Source organism: Falco cherrug, chromosome 1 (assembly GCF_023634085.1).
Source record: "Falco cherrug isolate bFalChe1 chromosome 1, bFalChe1.pri, whole genome shotgun sequence".
NCBI lineage: Eukaryota > Metazoa > Chordata > Aves > Falconiformes > Falconidae > Falco > Falco cherrug.
Window position 1 is genome coordinate 15,478,821 of NC_073697.1, and position 20,960 is coordinate 15,499,780.

The 20,960-nt window shown below is 40.7% G+C and overlaps 1 protein-coding gene across 1 annotated transcript in view; it reads left to right on the forward strand.

Moving 5' to 3' along the window:
• Positions 1-4,629: 4,629 nt before the first annotated feature.
• The window catches only part of ARHGAP10 (Rho GTPase activating protein 10), a 155,129-nt gene continuing 138,798 nt past the window's right edge, over positions 4,630-20,960 (forward strand). The window contains exon 1 of the mRNA XM_005440899.3: positions 4,630-4,970. Coding sequence (XP_005440956.1) covers positions 4,817-4,970 — 154 coding nt within the window. The 5' untranslated portion in view covers positions 4,630-4,816. The remainder of the gene's footprint in view (positions 4,971-20,960) is intronic.

Sequence of the window (20,960 nt, forward strand, 5' to 3'; positions counted from 1 at the left end):
GAGTGTAGATCTTTTTTAGACAAGGCAAGAGTTCATTTGGTCTTGCCCTACTTCTGGGACAAGAACAAGAACAGCCCATAGCATTGTTTACTAATTATGAAATGTTTGGAAGCTGTTCATCTTTACTTTCCTTCACTGAAGCATGAATGCAGCTCTACCAGGCTTTTACAGCTGTGAATATTGTATCTGCCTTCAATTTTGAGAAACAAATGAGTACCACTTTAAAATGTCAGGCCAAGATTTTGAACAAGAAAATAGTACATCTGGAGGGGGAATACGAGCCTAAATGAAACACAGTGGCAGTTAAACTGTAATCCACAGCAAACTTAATTACTACTTTAAAATATTATGAGAGGGGAAGTCTACAAACGTTTTGAGAGAAGTGACACCCAAAGCCAAAAACCCGAGAACAGGCAACCTGAAGGACACTAGTATGAACAGATAAAGACACACTAGACAAACATAAGAACTAATAAAACCACTTGGGCTAAATGAAGCCCACGAGGATGTGCAAATATTTGCATCAGAAAGTATCAAATATTTTATATATGAACTGAGCTGTAAAGGATGATGTCATATCTTATTAAATCAAATGGTATCAACAAGCACTCAAACCTTCCTCCAGTTTTGAAAAAAAAAGCTATGAACTTTAAATTAGTTACAGATGGGGAAAAAGGTTCTCTGAATTTTTCTTAATGATGCTTCCTAGCTAGAGGATGATGGTATGGGGAAAAAGAAAATATTAGCACCAGTGGGATGGGGAGGAGGAATACTTATCACTCATGGACAGTGAGGTGTAACAAGAGCTGGACTGTACCAAATATTGTAATGAGCCATTATTTTGGTAGCTCAATGATTCTCCAGACTTTTTCAGCTCTATTTTTTTTCTGTCAGAGCAAATGCCAGATGGATAGCGTAAATACTTTATAGTGCCTATTTTTGAGTGTAAATCAGGTAGTACTGTGTGCTATTTTGACCTATTTGTGGGAGAAGATTACTAAAAGCTGGCAGTGTAAGATCCTTGGTATTTGTAGGAGTCAGTTCAGTTCATAGGCTAGGTAGGATATTTGTTAATCTCATACTCACGACTTTTTAATGGAACACTTTAGAAAAAAAATTGGCCACAAAATATAATGTTTGCAACACTGAAAAAGCATACAGCTGCATACTAAAATAATTTGTTGGGTAAAGCTTGTGCTATAAAGGAATGCCACAAGGGAGTGCCCATCTTATCAGCTGTATATATGATTACCATAATAATCATCAAATTGGTTGACAGTAGAATAAATAGCTTTCATCTCTATCATGGGTGGTCAGGGATTAGTCTGTTTTTGTTAGTACTGTTCATGGATAAGAGGAGAGGAAGGATGCAGCCTAATGGTACCTCACACATGCATAAGGCCCCCCTAACATCTTGCATGCCAACAGCAATGATTGAGTCATAAGCAAGATGAGAGTTAGAAGGTTATTTTTTAAACATTCTATAAGCCCATAACGGGACTCTTAACAGAAATAAAAGTGCTTAGACAAGAGAAGAAGCTGCAATTACCTTGGAAGAATGCTGTTGCTAATAATATTTTCAACAACTCAACACAGCTGCATGTTGCAAATGGTGGGATCTGATATCAAGGCTCTGTAATGAAATGTGAGTAAAACTGGGAGGTAAATTCACTAATTTCTAACCCATCTCTCTATAACATACAGACTGGAGACACAATCAGCCACAGATCAGAACACTGTCTTTCATGAAAATCAGGATGCTGAAGCAATCAGACAAGAGCATAAGGAAGGTAAGATGGAACAGAGCATAATGCTGTGCTGGTGTAGGCCTATTGTATAAAATTACTTGAAGAGGGTATTTCCTGAAACCAGGCTTGCACTGAACATTGAGGGGAAAATCACTACAGAAAATATAAATACACAATACATGGACAGGATGTTACTAGAGCTTCACGCAGTGAGTTTATGCTGTAGTCTTTTAAAAAGAGGCTACAAGGTGGCTGTTAATTTTTATGACCTTGAGTAAGGAATGGTAGAAGAGAATTTTCTAAACTGCTAATATAAAAACCACTTCTAGCCTTAATTAGTGAAGAAAGTACAACTCCTTTTATTGCTTATTAGATAGGTAATTATTGTCCATTTAAATTAATGAGTTATTATTTCTCCTCAGCTTTCCATCTCAGTTTGAATTCTGCCATTTCAGGGTCTGACAATGCTTTGAACTGGTGGGTCAGGTTTAGGAAAAGATATGTTTAACAATTTTGGTGGTGGGAATCCAGTATGTTGTCTGGATACCAATACTGGATAAACAGTGTAGAATATCAACTTAATAGTGAATTCGCTTCCTTACCTTATTATGTACATACAGTTAACTCCTTTTATTCTGGGAAAAATGTTTTGTGTATGTATGCATTTCTGTTGGACTACGGCTGCTGCTCCTTTTAGCTATAACAAGAATGGAATACATTTTTGTTTCACATGATTAAGGTAAGTGGACCAATTTCCCCTAATGGGCCTGTTATGGTAGGACAAATCTAGATTTTTAGACCTGTTTTTTTTTGCCAGCTAAAAAACATTGGGCTAAGCTAAACATTCAAATTTTTTCATCTTGTTTTTAAATTTGAATGCAAGCAACACCACACAAGGCACACAAGCCAATTACTTTATAACACTTGAGTGGAACTACAATAGGGAAATTATAGTAACTTTAAACAAGCATGAAAGATACTATTCTAATTTTAATCCTAAAGACAACTACAGGACAAAGTAAACAAACTATTCATGGAAGGCACACCTACTCTTGAAATGCTGCTCAGTAATCTAAACAGAGATAAGGATTGTTTGTTATTTAAGGTGGTTTTTTAAATGGAGTTTTGAATAGTAACTTCTCAGTTAAATCAGATTAGAAGATAAGTATGACAGCAGATAATGTGATCTAGCAGGTGGGACAGCTGAAAGGATGAATGTTCAGGGTCTACTCTCAATAGCACCTGCTGTGATTTCAGACATATCACCAGCATTTTTAAGCAGCAACTGATTTGGAGGGACCACACTTTTAAGACTACTTCCAGGAACTATGATTACTTGTGAGCCTCCATGTCAAGCCCCCTCTCCCCGCCCCTTTCTTTACACAGTTGCATTCTCTTATTTTCCTCATCTACATGGGGAACAAGGACATTATCATTGCCTTTGATCATGGAATTCTGTGCTTACTCCCTTGAGCTCAGTGACCACAGTGAGGTGGGTAACACACCCTCCCAGTCTAGTTTCTGAAGCAGACTCTTGAAGTTAATATAGTTACTGTTCCCTGAATGTTCTCACAATTGAATCCTACCTGATGCACTTCTACAAACAGGGGTAATTTTAAATGAGATTTCTCAAGTGCACACCTGTTGCCATACATGACTTGTGCAGGCAGGTCAGTGCCTGGGGTCATGCAGGGGAAGGCTGATAGTAACACTGCCAGCTATCTTCATCTCGGTCATTTTAAAAATCTTAGATGCTACTTTTCCAAGTAAAAAAAGCTTTTTTTTTTTAAATGCAAGTCTTCAACATCTAAGTTATATCCACAAAAGGCAGCTCTGTTTTGTTTCTGTGGCCAATGTAGACTAGGCTTAACTGTGGGCCCAACAATAATATGTTCAAATTAATAGCAAAGCTCATTGCTTAAAAGGAGCAGGAACCAACACTGAATTTGACAAAACACAGAAAACAAAATAGACTGGAGTTCAAAAAATGAAGTAGATGAAGATGACATCTATGCATATATTCATGACTAAGAGATACACTCCCAATCATCTAAAAAAGTCCCACCGAATCACTATGAATTGCACTACTGTTAAACCATTAAAACCATGAAATAATTGCTGAATTATTAATGCAAGTATAATTATAAACTTTTTCTGTTCTCTTCATTCGTTTCCTAACATTAACTGAAGCAATTGAGCGTTGAGCAGTCTTCCCTCGAGGTTTTGCTCTTGCTGCAGTTACTTGTTGATGAGGACTGCCTGTACTATGTTATTAATTAAGACATCAAGGTGAGGCTGTCTCTGCTTCACCCGGTACTGCACGGCCAGACACGCGAGCAGGACCCTCTGCCGGCAGGCGGGCCCCGCCACCGCCCCTCGCTCGGGACCGGGAGCCCGCCGGCCGCCCTGCCCCTTCCTAACGCCCGCGGCCGGTTCCGCGGGGTGAACCACGCACCCGCGGCGGCTCAGGCTCGGTGCTCCCCCCCGCCCTGCCACATGGGGACAGGTAACCCGCGGCTTGTTGCGGCAAGCCGCTGTGTTTGCGGTCCGGGCTCTCCCGCCCAGCCCATGGCACCCGCCCTGCTGGGCCCCCTCGCAGCGGCCCCCGAACAAGGGAGGCTTCTACCTGGGGGGCCTAGCGGCTGGTAGGGGTGCACCTGCCCGGGGATGCCCGTAAGGGCCGAGCGGGCGGTTCTAGGGAACTGCGAGCTGAGGCGTGCCCCGGCACACAGCCTTGTGTAACCGCCGCGGCGGGGCGGCCGGGAGGCGGGCCCGGGCGGCGGCGGTGGGGCTGCCGGGCCGGGAGCGCCCCCTTGCCGCGCCGAGCTGAGCTGTGCCGGGCCGCGCCGCGCCGCCCCTCGCAGCGGGGAGGGCGGCTCCGCTCGCCTCGCCTTTGCCTGCGCCCAGCCCCGCGCGGGGGGAGCCGCCGCTGCTCTGTCTTTGTGGCCGCGCTGCCGCCCCACCGCCGCGGGGCCGCTCGCTGCGCCTTGGCTGCCGCGGAGGTCGCTGCTGTTGTGGCGTAGCCGGGAGAGGTTGGCGGGGAGGCGAGCACTGGCAGAGCGGCAGCCATGGGGCTGCAGCCCCTGGAGTTTAGCGACTGCTACCTGGACAGCCCCTGGTTCAGGGAGCGGGTGAGAGCCCATGAGGCCGAGCTGGAGAAGACCAATAAGTTTATCAAGGAGTTGCTCAAGGATGGGAAAAACCTGATTGCCGCGACCAAAAGTGAGTGGAGGGGTGCGGGGAGAGACGCCGGGTGGCTGCGAGGGCGGCTGCTGGCGGCTCGGGGCCCGGCGCTTGTAGCCGCTTGCCCGCCGCCGAGAGGTTTCGCCTTTGAGCCGGCGGCGCTTGCTATTGTTGCAGTGAGTTTTGCGCTGGCTTTCTCCAGCCTCTCCCTTGGGTCCCCCACCAGCCGCTGTGGCCATATAGCTCCTCTCCAGCCCTTCGCCGCGGAGGGGGGATAAGGGATAGCGCCGGCAGCGGCGCCGGGTAGCTCCAGACTTCGTAACGCCTGTTGAATTTGCCCGGTCTCTTGGCCGGGCCTGGCTTCTGTGTTTGGCGGTGCCGAGCCCGAAGTGAGCTGCGGTGTTGAATCCACTGAGAGGACTTGGTTTCAAGTTTTACCGGTGCGTTGCAAGCTGAGCGTCTGGGAATTGCATGTCTCAACATAACGATGGATGTGTATATGCATTTGAAGTCTGTGAAGAGGCTGCTGAAAATACCCCTTTGTCAAAATTTTAAGTACGTTCAGGAATTACTGGACTTACAGTTCAGCAGTGATGGCACTAGTTACCATCTCTACATCTTTGGCCTCTTAACATGTGATGCTATTTTTTAATTTTGCATTTTACTCGTTGAATATGTATGTGTATATATATATTTATATATGGTTAGTTATGCCGTGGTTTATGTGGGAATAATGTTATTTCTTTGAATGACCATGTTAATGCATGTTCTTAGTGTAGTATTGTAATAATTTCTTCCACTGAACTTAAGATATAGTAGTGTAGTGTAGTCCCATAAATATCTGGTAGAATGATTGGCTATACCAATTACTCAAATAAAACACTAATGTAGTGATCTGGCACTGTGTTGTCAAGAAATGTACTGCATCTTTGGTATCATGGAAAACTTCTGAAGGCAGGGAACCAGGCTTTCAGGATGTTTCCTTTAAAGTAAACTGAGAGGGATTTGGCCAATGGTTTGGGCAGTGTAGCTGCCTGGATACGGTAAGGGTTTTAAAAACAGAGATAACTCATGCAAATAAATATTCTTCCCTATTTTTGTCTCTGTTTGATGTGCCTGGGTTAAAAAAGGTAGAAAATGCCATATCATATTTCACTTGTTTGTAACTTTTACTCTCTGGCCGGTTAATATTTAGTTACTGCAAATTGTGTTCCTTGAGGATTGTTTTAAACCTGTGACTTTAAGTGTCAGTATAAATCATCAGATCTTGGAGTGCAAAGTATAAAAGTCTCCTTAAACTTGGATAAGAACGGTAGAGGGAAATCATTCCACTTCGCTTCTGTTCCTCAAGCATCTAGACAGTATTTTGGCAACTGCCCCAAACCCTCAGTTTCTCATGTATGGTTACATGTACAGAACTTAATTTGAAAGTGTGGAGCTGATAGTGGTGAGGAAAGCCATAACTCATTTGAGCCTCCTACCCACATCAGAATCCTGTGCTGATAACTTTGGCTTGGTGTGCAGTGCTTGGCGCACTTAGCTGTGTGTGGTGGGAGCCAAGGGAGTAAGTGTGCCAAGTAGAGCTACCTGGCTTGAGGGTGCTTAATGAAGTACTCTGGTAGGGCTAGCCTAGAAATATTTAGAGAAGCTATCGGAGATCCGGCCTGGTGTTGAGGTCTGAAGCAATTCCTTCCTTTCTGAGATGACAGTCAAAAATTCTCTTCTTGTGTTTAGGTGCTGTACCTTATTCTAACAAACATCTGTGCTTCAACATACCTGTTTGAGAAGTGGAAACAAATGTTAGATCCTTCCTTACGCATTTCATTTTTCTGCAGTTCTCTTGCCTCTTTAGTGCCCTGCGTGACAGGTTTGAGGCTGAGTTGTCTTCCTCTGCTGCTGGTGAGGCAGTGCCACTGTTCAACAGGCATTAAAAGACAAATTGAACCAGAGGAAACACAAGGAGGAGTCAAAACCCCAGTGGCTATGGTATTGGTCCTCCTTGTGTTTTCAGAAGAAAACATCAGCATCTGAATTCTTTGAGGCACTTGATTAATACACTGTCAGGAGACCAGATGGGATTAATATTTGTTCCAAAAAACAAGCTCGAGAAGTGGTCTAGACGCAGAGCTAGCTATTCACTTCTGTCAGAACTGCATTTTCTGCACAAAGACTGGCTTTCCACAATCTAGAGAGTCTGATAATAACGCAGGACATTTCAAGGGCTTAAATGACTGCTTCTTAGGCAACAATTGATTACAGTTTTTTGAAAATTGTTTTAGTCTTTTGAACAAAAAAAAAAGTTATCTTAATAGCTAAGGTATTTATCTGTTTCTAGAACCAGGCGGACTACGAAATTTACATGTGTTTAATTGATATGTGAGCATAATAAGCTTTTCTGAATGGGCTATGCAATATAAAATGTAGTAGGCACACCATTGTTCTTAAATTTCTGGGAAATGAGGTGACTGCAATAGAGACTGCCTGCATTTCCCTCCCTTGGTGCTTTTGTTATTTTACTTGTAAAGCAGTGACTTACAACAAATGTTGTGAGGATTCTCTAGGTGTGAATAACTGATATGACTGTATAGATCCCACTTCCTGCTTGACATGCAGCCTTGTACATGACTTTGATGCTGCCTGCACTGGGTTACATCTTGAGGGGTGGGAAGCAGATACTTGCTGCCACTCCCCTCTAATCACAGGAGTCATCAGTGTCTCCCAGGAGCAGCCAGTAACATGATGTGGATCCTCTCTGGCTCCTTTCTTTTTGTCTCTTCAGTTGTATAGGAGTATATTTTCTGCCTAAAACTCGGAATAATTGATTTTTTAAATAGCACAGGACTATAGTGCTTAAAAAAAAAAGAGAAAAAAAGAAGGATGTTTTGCATTCTTAAATTGTTGAGTTTTTAGTATGAAGCATATTTCAAGTGTATCTTTACAATTTTAAGTTTCAGTTGTTTCAAGAATCTGATGGAAAGATAAACAAGACTGACTCAAAGCTGTCTCGTTTCCTGTGTAATGGTTTGAATCACTGAGTTGTCTATTTCAAGCTCAATATTGGAAGAATGAATAAACAATAGGTGGCTCTTCCTTTTGTTATGGTGGTGAAGTGTATTTAAAAGGAGTACAGAAAGACCATTTTTTTTTCTACTGATGGCAATCAGTAAATATGAGCAGTATATGCATATGCCTTTAAAAATAGAAATGCAATATTTCTCAGGGGATTCCAGTTCAGTTAAACAAGTGATGTTCAAAATAGTTTATAAATAACTTCTGGATGGTGTTAGTTGTTCTTCTGTTGAGAGAAACTAAATTTAAAGGTGCCTGATAGGAGAATCCTTATTCTGAAATATGAAAGGAACTTGACAGGTTTAGTCCTGAGCTCTTAAAATCTATGAGACACAAGTTGTTAGAAGTGAAGAATACAATGGATAAATACTATGTATTTGCTTCTGATTCTTCTCCCTGTGGTGGTCCAACTGTTGTTCTATTGACATGAACGTGAGCTTTGTTTGGGGTTTTTGAAGATTTGTTTTTTGGGAGGCGAGACTTTTCCATAAATGTACAGCAGGAGCTGCCACTTCTTATGAGACCTCAGGACAGAGTGGGAAGAGTCAGCATGAGTGTGGGGGTCTTGCCCTGGGCATCTCATGGGGGATATGCAAAGGATACTGGTGAGTCCATTCTCACAGTTATTATGGGGTCCTGAAAGCAGAGCCTCCCCATTCTTGGATTTAGGCTCAAATCGGAGCAGAATTCCATTTGGGTCAACTGCAGGGACTTTGTGATGGGCTGATGAAGACAAAAGATGGAGAAGCTGGGAAAACAGAAAAGTTGAGTTCCTTAGGAGGCTTTCAAGAGTTGGTCCATATGCAGCGCCCATCTAAGGGAAGCCTTGACTGCCCCACATGGGCTTCTCAGTTAAAATGCATCATAAAACCTTTCATCAAGTCAGGACCATCTACTGCCATGTGGACACCACAGTATTCAAATAGTCTTATCACTTGTGCTAAGTGCTGAGCAGCAGCCTTCCTCTGCTTCCACCCTGAGCAACTTGCTACTCCACAGCCCTATTGTGGGGTTTTTCACTGGGGCAGGCCTGTCCCTCATTATGTTGCTGTCTGTTTCAGCTGAGAGCAGGATAATTTCCCCTGTACCCTGAGGTTTTGGGTCATGAGCTCAGCTCTGTGAGGTCTTGACCATTGTATTTGGTGCAGCAGAGGAGGAAAACAGGCATCCTCGCTGTCCACTGCAGGTCACTGCAGGCAGCTCAGCATGCTCAGGCTTCTGGTGGCTGTTTTTTATTGCTATTTTTGTTTTATGTTTTTTATGGAAGAGTTATTCCTTGCACTCTCCAGACAGAATACAAAACAAGAACTAATTTTCTTTTATCTGTAGAGTTTGTTGGAATATAAAGAGTTACTGATAAACGTTACTGAAGAATGTTGGCTTACTGCAGGGAGTATTTTTGCATTCATGAGAAAAAAAAAATATTAGTGAATTCTTTCTTTTCCTCTGAGGTGTTATTAGTCACTCATTGTTTTACAAGTTTGCCATCAAAAAGTTAAGCAGAGAGGAAGTGTTGTTGGCAATGGGAATAAAGCCATTCCCAATCCCGTCTCTGACCTAGTAGAATAGGCTGTTTTTCCTTTAACAAAGTTAACTGAAGAACCTAATCCAAACCCAAGACCCAGTCTGATGTCTGAGTTGGCCAAACCCCTATTTTTTTTCCTTGGCCAGTTCTTTTAGTGTGGGGTGGTAGCTGACCTCTCAGACACTGGTCTAGGTAGGCTTTTGGTCTGAATCCGTATGGGTATTATTATGTAACTGTAAAGGCTGTTGTAATCCACATAATTACACAGCATAAAAGCCACTCAGATCACTTGAGCCATGGTGCTTTGTTTTCTTAAGCACTAATTGTCCATTTTTTTTAAGCTTCCCTTAGTATAATCTGCACTTATGAAACCACTTAGCTGAAGGTATGATGTGTGCCAGCTCTCAAAGCCTTAGGAATTTTCTGCAACAAAAATGTTTTTCTACTGACTCTCCAATACATGTTAAAGAAGTAAAGTAAAACAGTTAATATAGGACATACTAATAACTTATAGAGAAGAAATGGATGTTGACCAAAGATTTCAAAAGAATCCAAAGACATAATGTCATTTTTATTTAACTAGAGGGGGAGGAGGCAGAGGAAGTGGGGAATATTGTGAGGGGGTCTCAGTTGAACTTGTGTGCAAAGTTTCCTAAATCAGCAGTGATTAATTAGGACTGTATCTTTGATTAATTCATCCTGTACCCTGTATTCAGTGAGAGCTATGAATTAATAAATCTTCACATTTAGCATTTTAGAAAGCTGTTTTAGTTTTTAGTTAGCACCTAAAAATGAGCTTTACTTCTGTTATAAGGCATGATTTAGGTGTGATAACAGTAACCAAATAAATGCTCTAAGTGAATACACTGATAGTTAACTTGAAATATACTCTGCTAGGGCGCAGTCAGATAAAAATTACTACTAGGGCAGCGCTAGATCCTGTATGGTAAAGGCTACTGAGCAGTACATACCTTTTTAAAAAAAGCCTTTCTGTTGGAATTCAGCTCAGTAATGGAAATGTGAGAAAGCTGAGGCAAATGGGTACTTTGGGGTACATCTGATACAGCTTTCTCTTAAGAAACAACTGCTTATAATAATGTAATATAACATTGCTTTTCCCTTCCTTTCAAGATAATTGCCACAGCTAGGGCCTAATTAACCAAGACAGTACTTTTTTCTTTTTTTGCTGCTTGTAGATAAAGTTGCTTCTGTATAAGGATCAGGGAAGTGCTTTCTTTTAAGAAAATACTCTACAGAGCATTGCATTTAACTCCACCCGAAGTAAAGCATTCATTACTGTGTCAGTAGCTATAAAAAAGTGTCAAGCTCATTCTGTGAAGGATGCCAGTTTGTCATCTTGAATCATGTCTTTTCAGCTTGGATTACTAACTAGCTTCATTATCTTCTTTGTCCTGAAGATGTTCCACTGTTCATTTTTTTTCTGTAATAAAAGTAGAGCATTGTGCTAGTGAACTAGAAGATGGGATTTCAGAAAATGTGAATTTACATGAATTTACATGGATTTTTTCAGTGCTAAGACACCTGACAGGCTATTGTTGGAGTGATTTTTGTTTTGGGGAAATAAGTAATTTTTCAGCTTTAGATAAACGGTGTGGTTGTTGAAGAGGACATCAGTGATTAATGTCATTGCCAGTCTTCAGAACGAAAACTAGAAGTAAGTAGAATGGCTTGTAATTTTTGGAGAAGTTGTCTGGTAGCTCATGTGGGGAAGTTTTTTCCTGATGTTTTTCTTTTTTAATGATAAGGCTTTTAGAATCATAATACTGACTTTTAGGAGTTGGGAAGAAGGGAAGATTTGCCCTACAGTCTGTAAAGTGCAAACACCTGCTTGCAATTAAATAAATAGACCCATTGCTAAGGCTGCCAGGTGTATGCTGTTCCTAAAATTTTCCTAGGCTTGCCAGCTCTTTATTACAAAAACATTGCAAATTTTAACAAGCAGAGCTTATGACACCAGTATCGGTTCTCAAGTCAGTCTAAAGTCAACTTGATAGTCTTTAGTAAGGCATAATGTCTCTTTATGATCGGCACAGATTTTTTTGTAAGGGGACAGGGAGGGGAGATGGTCTGTTCTGGAGTGCTATAGTTTCCCACCCCCACCCCCGGTGTACAGCAAGGGGAGCAGCATACAGGCCAGGTGCTCTGGGCTCACTTTGGACACAGAGTGCTTGGAAATGTGTTTTGAAACAGCACAGAAGAGCTGCATCCCTATACTTCTCTTTTTCAGCTGTTTTCTAACATAACATAATTAATGTATATATTTTACATTGGCTTTAGCGCCTTTGTTTTACAATACCAACTTCAGTCACTACTGTGGTGCTTAACATGTTGACTTAAAAAACAGGGGCTTGGCTGTTTGAGGGAGATAGTCCTCAGTGTGTGAATCTTGGCAATATGTTTTGATAAGGGTGCGTTATGGCTTTTTGAGATAATTTTTGTGTCTTGCTTATGGCTGATGGGGTTTTCTTTTGGATCTAATGCCACTTTTCTGAGTTTCTCGACCAGATTTGCTGTTGTTCTAAGACAGTTGTTCTTGAGATATTAATGACCTGCTCAGTGTTTTGATTATCTTTTAAAAGTCTTCATGTTTTTGAGTTGGCAAATTAAGAAACTTTGAGCGGTTGAATACTTTTCTGGAATATTGAATGAGCGTAAAATATACGATCAAATGAGTTTGGGCACATATTGGCAGAATAGTTTAAGAAACTGTTTAGGGAATTTACATCTCTCTCTGCTGGTGGTTGCTGCCACTTACTGTAGTTGTCGATTTTAATCAGCACCCAAAATCTGTCTCATTGCTAAGTCAAACCCACCTACTTTACCGGGTTTGAACTAACCATTGTATTTTGCAGTGAGTTGAGGTAGGCACATGTGCTCCAGCCCAGCAGCTCCTGTGGAGGCTGTGCTCTTTCAGTGTAACTTTGATAGAAGAAAGGGCAGCTACAGTGGCTGCAATTTAAAATGCCCCATGTTATGCGTCTGTGATTGATGTATGCCAGCTATCCAAAGTGCATGTTTAGATATTTCACTGGGAAGAAAGATACTGGAAAGGGAAGTCTGTGTCTGAGTTTAAGCTATCCTCAAATTCTTTTTCTAAACAGATGTTTTATGCAATTGTCGGCAGACAACCTCAATGTCATGTTGTCATTCTTCCGTACCTACTTGCACCTATGGACAGAGCTTCTTGCAGCCAACCCTGTTACTTGTGAATGCCTTTTACTCCAGCTGTTTTTGCTTCCTCCCTTTATTGTTCTTTTTCCTCCTGTGCATTTGCTCATCTTTCAGGATAAAAATAGAGAGAAAACATCCAGGCCTTCAGAAGCAATGTGGCCATCACAGGCCAAGGCTAAATCAGAAGTTCCTGTAAACTGTTCATGATGGGGTTGTCCTCTGTAGGAAGGGAGCATTGGGAGGGAAAAATAATCTACAGAGATGGAAAGTCACAGTGTTATTAAACAGGTTGTGGTTTTACTACTGCCCACACCTTTGAATAAATGTCCTGCTGTTGCCTATTTAGTTGAGAGGACTGGGCATATGGGGGTTATCAGCCCATTAGGTAAATTAGAGAGAAGGCTTTGCCTCTCAATAAATCTGGTCGTTACAGCTTCCCTTAGTTCTCTCCAGCTTTTATATGTGCACCTGGCTGGTTGGAACTGCACGTCCTTGAAGAGGAGAAAAAGGCTTTGTTTAATTTGGCAAGGAAAATTGAGCATCCAGGGTAAAACTGTTCAGGACTGTGAATTGAATCTGGGCCTTGGAGGACAGTTGTACAGTGTGTGGTGGTTGGGAGTAGGTTCTTAGCTACTTTGTTGCTGGTGAGTGTTTTTCAGTTTTGAAATTTATCCATTTCCTCCATTAAACTGGTGCAAGTGAGCTTAGAAGCAATGAATAAATTCATGGTAAAGAGTCTGAGGCTTGTGTTGCACTTGCGGCATTTCAGCCTTAAATTTCAAAAGTTGGGCTGTCTTCCCAAGGGGAGGGAGAGCACCTTATTTTTGTGTTGAATCTGTGTTTTTGTCAAGCATGCATAAAGAGTTGCACGCTTTAAAAAGTATAATATTTGAATGTAGGTATGATGGAACAAACCAAAATTGGTAAGGAAACTTGCAGCAGATTTAAGTGAAAATATGATTACATAAAAAATGCTTCTTAAAAAAAAAATAAAAATCCCACCATCTTGCAAAACAGGTGGAGGGAGCATGCTGCCAGGCCACCAAGGACTTGAGAAAAACTGTTCAAAATGCCATTTTGGTAGTGGGTCACTGTTCTTAGAAATCTGTCACAGGTTGGGTTTGTAGCTTATGTGGGTTAAGAGACTGTGAACGCTGCTTAGTTTCAGCCTTTGAAACGCATCAGTGCTTCGAGAACAAAACAGTATAATTTACATTGTCAATACCTTATTCCTGTTAAAATATCAGGTTGTATGCTTTCTCTTTGAAAAGGTCTGGTCCAATTGACAGGCTCAGTTACAAGCCAAATCATTGTTTCTCCAAAGCTTTTGTCCATTCAACTTCTTAGCCTGTAAGCTTTTCTGGAACAAAGCTGACTTTCTTCCAGTCTGCTCTAAAACACTCTTGCTCTGTGGTAATATTACTGTACTTTTATTATGCCTCATTTTCCTTCATGCTTTCAGTCATTTCAAAACGCACAGTTTCAAATTTCTGTTGTGCCTCTTGCTTAGCTGTTACTGTGCTCCAGCAGATTCAACACTTTAAAAAAAAAACCAAAAAACTACCTGCATGCATTGCATAATTTATTTTTTTTACTTCTAGAAGAATCTAATGCTAAAAAGAATTGCAAACACTCCTCTGTTCTATGGACAATTAAAAAGCATTTTTTTTGTACAAAACACATCTGTGTGTCTACCAACACCATTGCTGCTTTTCCTGTGGGCTTCTGTAGGGTTGCACCTGACAGGGAAGGCTGCCCTCCTTGGGGGGATAGGGAGTGAGCTAGTCAAGCATTAAAATTTATTGTTGGCACCTGTTTCTCTCCTCTTACTGCAGTCTTTTGCAGTGTTTTATGGAGAAATGGGGCTAAGCTCCAGACATTCAGCCGAAATTTTTGTGTAGTTAATGTAATGAACTAAGGAAACGTGTGTGTTACGCCCTTGAATCTCATGTGTAGGAACTTGGCCCTCTGCTCAGATGAACTCTGCTGAGGGCCTAGAGAAAAATCGAAGGAGACTTGAGCCTAGGTAAGACAGGATGCCATGGTTTAAGAAGAGCTGAAATGTGTTTTTTGTCTTGGAAAGACTCATCCAGCTGTTGCAGAGCTCAAGCACCTGAGGAACTGTTGGCTGTTATCTCTAGGTAGTGCTCAAGTACTGTAACCTGCTTTGAGGGAGCTGAGGACTGGAAATGCCTTCCTGGAGGGCTGATATCTCATTACTTGAGAAGTAATACAGCTTGGAAGACCCATGAGAAGAGTTGTGTCTATATCTATATCTGGCCTAGTAGTCATGATGATTGACCTAGCAGAAAATGAGTTTCAATGTGTGTATTTGAGAAGTAGAAGTCCTTCAAGCTACGGTCCTAAATGCAAATATTTTGCAAATGTAGCTTTGTGATACAACAGAAATGATTCTTTGTGTTTACTTATCTGGAAATTTTATTTCCCTTATTGCCTTCATTAACTGCTTTCATATGTCTATATTTGGAATGTCTTACGTATGAATTCCTCTTTTTTTAGTTACAAAAATACCTTATGTTTTGGTGCAACTTAATTTGTATTGTATATAGGGTGGGTTTTTTTTTTTGATTGCTGCTGCTGGTTGCTGTTCCATCTTGGGGATCTTTCTACAGGGGGCAAAACCCGTATCTGCAAGGTTAGTGAAATTAGAGGGATCAAAATCTCATCTTTACAGCTACATTTTTATGTGGAGGCAAGCACAACACAGTTTACATTTGCCCTCAACATCTTGCCTGTATAGAACACTACTTATTCCTCTTGTAACTGTTTTGAGTCTTTTGTTATGTAACATGAAAAAAAAGAATGTATAGTGATAGAGCTTTTTATTTGCACGGTCCTGACCAGACGCTAAGCAGTAAACAAACAAATGAATTAAATTAATGGAATGATGACATGTCCTCATCCTTTCATCCCAGGCTTCTTTCCTTAAAGCCAAAAATGTTTTTTCTTTTCATGTACATGGATAATTTATGGTATGAACAAAAGAGCAAGCTGTGTCTAGAGAAGTGACTTTGGGAGCAGCTTTGGACAAGACCTTCCCATTTTTCTATATTTCTTTCCATCACTATTTAAGCTATTGCCTCAAACTTGGGGACATTTGTCTATAAAGCATTTCAAAAATACTGAAATGTCACAGGGGAGTTTTGTGTATCAGTCCCTTCTGCATTATGAGAGGCTACACCCACTGCTCTTTTTCTGTAGCCGTTATTTGAATTGAGCAGTAGTTAATTTTTTTTATCATCTTCAAGTAAATTAGCTTAGTATAGAATCTGATAGGAGAATGTGCCATATTCTGCTACAGTCATGGTTTAGGCATCTTAGTATAGAGGGCATGGCAGTATGAACTCAGCAGCTGTTCCGCCCTTGCCATGCAGATTATTCAAGTGGAAATTGAAGTCAGCAGTTTGGCTTTTGTAAAGTTTACAGTGTATCCTCACTCACAAGTATCCTTATATGTAGAAAAACTTCGGTATGGCAACCTTGTTATAATGCTCAGTGGACATAGTGAAATCCACTTCAGATTTGTAAAGTTATTGCATAGCTTCATTGAGGAGATTTTTTTTTCCTCATTGTATCTTTTGTTTGTAGTTCTTTAAAGTGTTTACAAGGAAGATAGCTTTGTTACCTTCTTGAAAATTAGCTTAGTATTATTACTACTGATGCATTTTAAAATAAAAATAGGAATTAAGATATCAGTCAAGGAAAATAGCAATCTTGTTTTGGTTGGAGCAAGCAACTGGACCACATTAGCAATTAATCTGATAGCTTCCCCCTGCCCTCTTCCTCTCTGGTAAAGAAAAAAAAAATCATAGAAATTCTTTTCCTGAGGCTCTCTCCTTTGGTTTCTCTTTTAAATATAGAAAATTCCTATATTTTAATAGTGGTCAGGAGGTGATCTCACATTTCATGTGGACATTATTGAATGGTCTTATTGGAACATTGCTTCCTGGACACTATTATTAGTGTAGTAGCTAAGAGAGATATGAGCAGCTGCTGAGTTTTGTTCTGAGTGCCTAGATGGGTGGGTTGGAGTGGCATTCCCAGAGTGACAAGCAGAGGCACTAGGGGATGCCAGGAAGGAATTTTGCTTGGAAGACAGTTGACGTTAGCTCAGTGGTTTGTGCTTCTGTCTCCCTTCTGAGAGGTCTTAGTAGTGTGACTTTTTAGATGATTCTTGCCATAACTTGCCGGAGACTGCTGCCTCCTTCACCTCATTTGAATTCTTAGCTGCCTGTTCTGATGAAAATTTATAAAGCAAAATTTTGTTAATGTTCTAGTTTGAATATTAAGGATGAGCAGCAAAGGTCCAATAGTATGGGTTTTAATACTTGCTTGCATGGAGGCATGCTCAGGGCTCCTAAGAAAGTTTGGGATAGGGCCACTAGGACAGAATAAAGGCTGAATCAAGTGTCTGAACTATGTACCTCTAATCCCTTGCTAGGCTTTGGAAAAGGTACGGTTTAGATTTTTAAAATAATTTTTCCTTTGCTTCTGTGCATCTGCTATTGCTCTTTTCTACTCGGTTGTATTTTATTAAGTAGGGGTAATTTACTTGAAGAGCAAGAACAGAACGAACTGTCTGATGATGGCATTGCCACAGGCCACAGAGGAGAGGGTTCCCTTCCGGCAAGTTAATGACAAAACCAACAGGAATGTTGTTCCTAGGCTTATTTTCTTCTTTTTCTTTTCCCAGAGTAAACTGCCACCTCTTCTAGTTGCATCCTTCCCTTATAAAACCTCCAGGTTTGCCAATGTCAGTTGAATTTTGACTCACAGGAGAGCAATTTGGGGGGAGAAAATGGGTCTTTTGTAACTCTAACAATAGCAGATGGAATACATTGTTGTCAATAATTAATAATGTTAGAGAAAGCATGTTGGCTCTCTTCTGAGGAGAGGTGTGGTGAGGTTTCTTACTTGCTTGTTTGCGGTTGCTTGGCTTTCAGAGGGACCTATTATAATGCTGTCTAGGGCATGTCTTCGTCCTTTTCAGTTGAAGGATTCTCTAACCTTTTCTGGGGTGTGTGTGTGTGTAAGAAAAATCCCTGCTATTTTGTACACCACTGTAATATTGCTGTGCTAGCCTTCATTTATGGAGCATTATTGAGTGAATTTGCACATTTGTTTTCCTTTTCCCCAGTGTTTTTTGTTTGTTTAAACCTGTTGGGTTTGATTTCTGGCAGTCACTTCACAAATTGTCTTTTGATACTTTATGGACTTCTGATGCTTTCTGGATCAAAGCTCACAGGAATGCTTTAGTGGTATGTGCAGTATAGGGAGCTGAGATTTCCTTGGTGTCTGTAAATGGTTTAATTTTTGTTTTCTTAAGTTATGATGATGTTTGTGAGCTGGTTTAATGGTTTTGATTACCTTTGTAAGTTGATAATGAATGTGATGGGAAGAATTGAGCGTTATTGTTCTGTGTCTAACTAAAATGAAGCATGTCTAGTTGGCAAAGACTAATCCTTCTGCATACTGTTAGCAATATGAAATAATTAAGGAATTTCCCTTCTACCTGAATTCCTGCTTTGCCCTCTAATCATGCAGTGAACAGCTTGGTGTGGTGGGGATTCTTGATAGCAAGAAGGTCCTTATTTAAGGTTGCCACTAGAAAAATCCAGTATAAGGAGTTATGTGCAGGAAATGTCATCAGGAAAATTAAAGGTGAGTTTGCTTTTTATAATCAGCCAAATAACAATGCATTTTAAATTCCTAGTAATGGCTTCCGGTGTTCTATTTGTAGCATTGGTTTTTCTTCTGTCATGTAGAGTATGTACGCTTTGTAAAGTATGCATAAATATGAGATTAGTCTTGAAAATAAACAAACTTCTTAACCTATATAGCACTTTAAAAAAAATCCAAAGTGTGTAAAGCATTTTGGATGCTAGCCTTTCAACATGCTGTGAAGTAGGTTGGGCTGCTAGTTATGTTTACAGGTGGATGAAGTGAGAGATGAGGTGATTAGATAAGATTGCACATCAAGTCTTTATGGGAGATGGAGTTAGTTATTAGGAGGCCCTGATGTTTAACCTTATTACCTGCATTAGAATATTCTGTTTTGTAAGAGAGCTTGCAGACATTGGTATTGTATTGTGAATTGGCTGACAGTTTCAGACTATCTGTTCAAAAGCAGTGATCAAAATTGTTTTGATGTATATGCTTGCAGATTTGAAAATGATGTGCTGGATTTTAAAGGCTTAGTTTTAGCATGCAATCATGTTAAATGTTCCAGCGAGGTGGTAGTTGCATCTGTTTGATACTTTGTAGTGAATATGAAGGACCTGGGACTGTGCTTACCTTGGTTCTATGTTAGAATTGAGAGTGTGGGGGCTTTTGCTGGCTGGAAATGTACCCCACATCCAGCAGTCAATTCCAGAACTACATCTAATCAGGCAGGAATCTACAGGCACTGTACTAGTTGTGGTACAGTGCTTTTGGCTTATCCAAACCTTGCCTTATGCCTAGCAGTCCTTTCTGAACAAAGGCACAGGTGGCTGTCCCATCCTGTGCACATGCTAACCCAGCTGGTGGTGCTGCTGGTGGTCCCCTGACTTAGTCCTGCCTTCCTGTGCCTACTTGTGTAAATCTGTCTCAGACACAGGCTTAGCCAGCTACACCCTTCCAAGCTTGCTGCCAGTTTTTGCTCACTTTTCTCCTTTTCCTATCTCAGTGACCCTATGAACTTAGTCTTTGTCATAACAGACAGTTTCTATTGACACCAGTCCTAAATTTAGCCCTAAATTGTTCCTTCTAGACCCATCCTTTCCTTAGTCCTAATTTGGGCACTGCAGCCTTTAGCAGATACAAGCCAAGAAAGGAAATTTTCCCTGCTGATGCTAACGTCTCATCATTTGGCAAACCCTCGCTGAACCCAGCAATGAGTATTCCTGCTGGCTAATATCCAGCCTTAAAAGTAATCGACTGCATTTTTGGATCCTTCTCTTTCTGTGTCCTGACAGTGGTAACTAATAACAAATACAAATTATCTGAAAACCCTGCAAGTGAACTCAAGTCTTGCCCTAACACAAAACAGGTGGCTCCTACTGAGCTGCAATTTAAATCTTATTTGCTTAGTTGCAGTGTTTTACATTGATTAATTGTGGACAAATGTCTTAGTGTGAATCTTTGGAAACTGGTAAGGAAGACTGTAAGTTGTACGTAAAACCAGTGTGTTTTTTGTTTATGCCAATGGGAAAGAAGATGACGACATGAGAATCAGAAGTGAGTTGGGTTTTTTCACGGGCAACAGTCAGCAAGCCAGCTCAATTGTAAGTTGCTGGTAGTCACAAAGTTTTCCCTTTCTAAAGGTAATTTGGTATTGGTAATATCACTTGCCTTATGAAGCACTTTCTTAATCTATTACTAAGAAAAGGATGGTTGTGCTCCGAGTTGACTTTGGGATTTGGTCTCTGAATTGAGATAGCTGTGGAAGACATCCCCCGCCCCCCTCCCTTACTAACCTTATGTGAGAAAGAAAACATAAGTGCTTTTCCTTTCCTTTTGTATCTATACAGCTAATTGTATGCAAAAAATTTGTTTCATTTGTCTTGATGCCACTTTGTTTAGTTTTAAATATAGAAGGAGTAGATAATGATTTTATGTATCTTTTACTGAAAGAAAGTAATTTCTGTGAGGGAAACACTGTTAATTTACCAGACTGCAATTAGGAATCACCATCTATTTTCTGCTCTCAGTTCTATATAATCTATGCAACTGTGAACATGGTTTGAAATTTACCTTACTACTTTTGCCCAGGGTTCCCGGGCTGGTCTTTGGTATGTTTTACCTCATTTTGATATAGGTTGCTGTGATGTAGAAATAGGAGATATCAGCTTGTGATAGTCAGGTTTGGTTTTAATTTGCTTCTGAGGTCAAATCACTTGTTTTGCAAGAGTGGGTTATGCTAGAGAAAAGCCGTAATATGCTGTGGGTTTTGGCCACAGGAACAGAGAGGTCTTCGCAAAGGACTATATCTGACCTCCTTTCTATTTTTCTTTAGAATTTTTTTCCATTCAAACTTCTGTCTCTTTTTGACATCCTAGTGCATCTTTTCTTTCTCTTGCATCACCCCACAGTTATACAGTACTTTTGTGAGCAGTCTTGTGGCCAGTAACATATATTAGCACAAGTTGCACTTCCAGCTTTAAATGTGCCTCTAAAGAAGTAAAGATGAAAAAAGAAACAAATGTTTGAGATGTGCCAAGGGCCTGTGTTCACCTAGATGC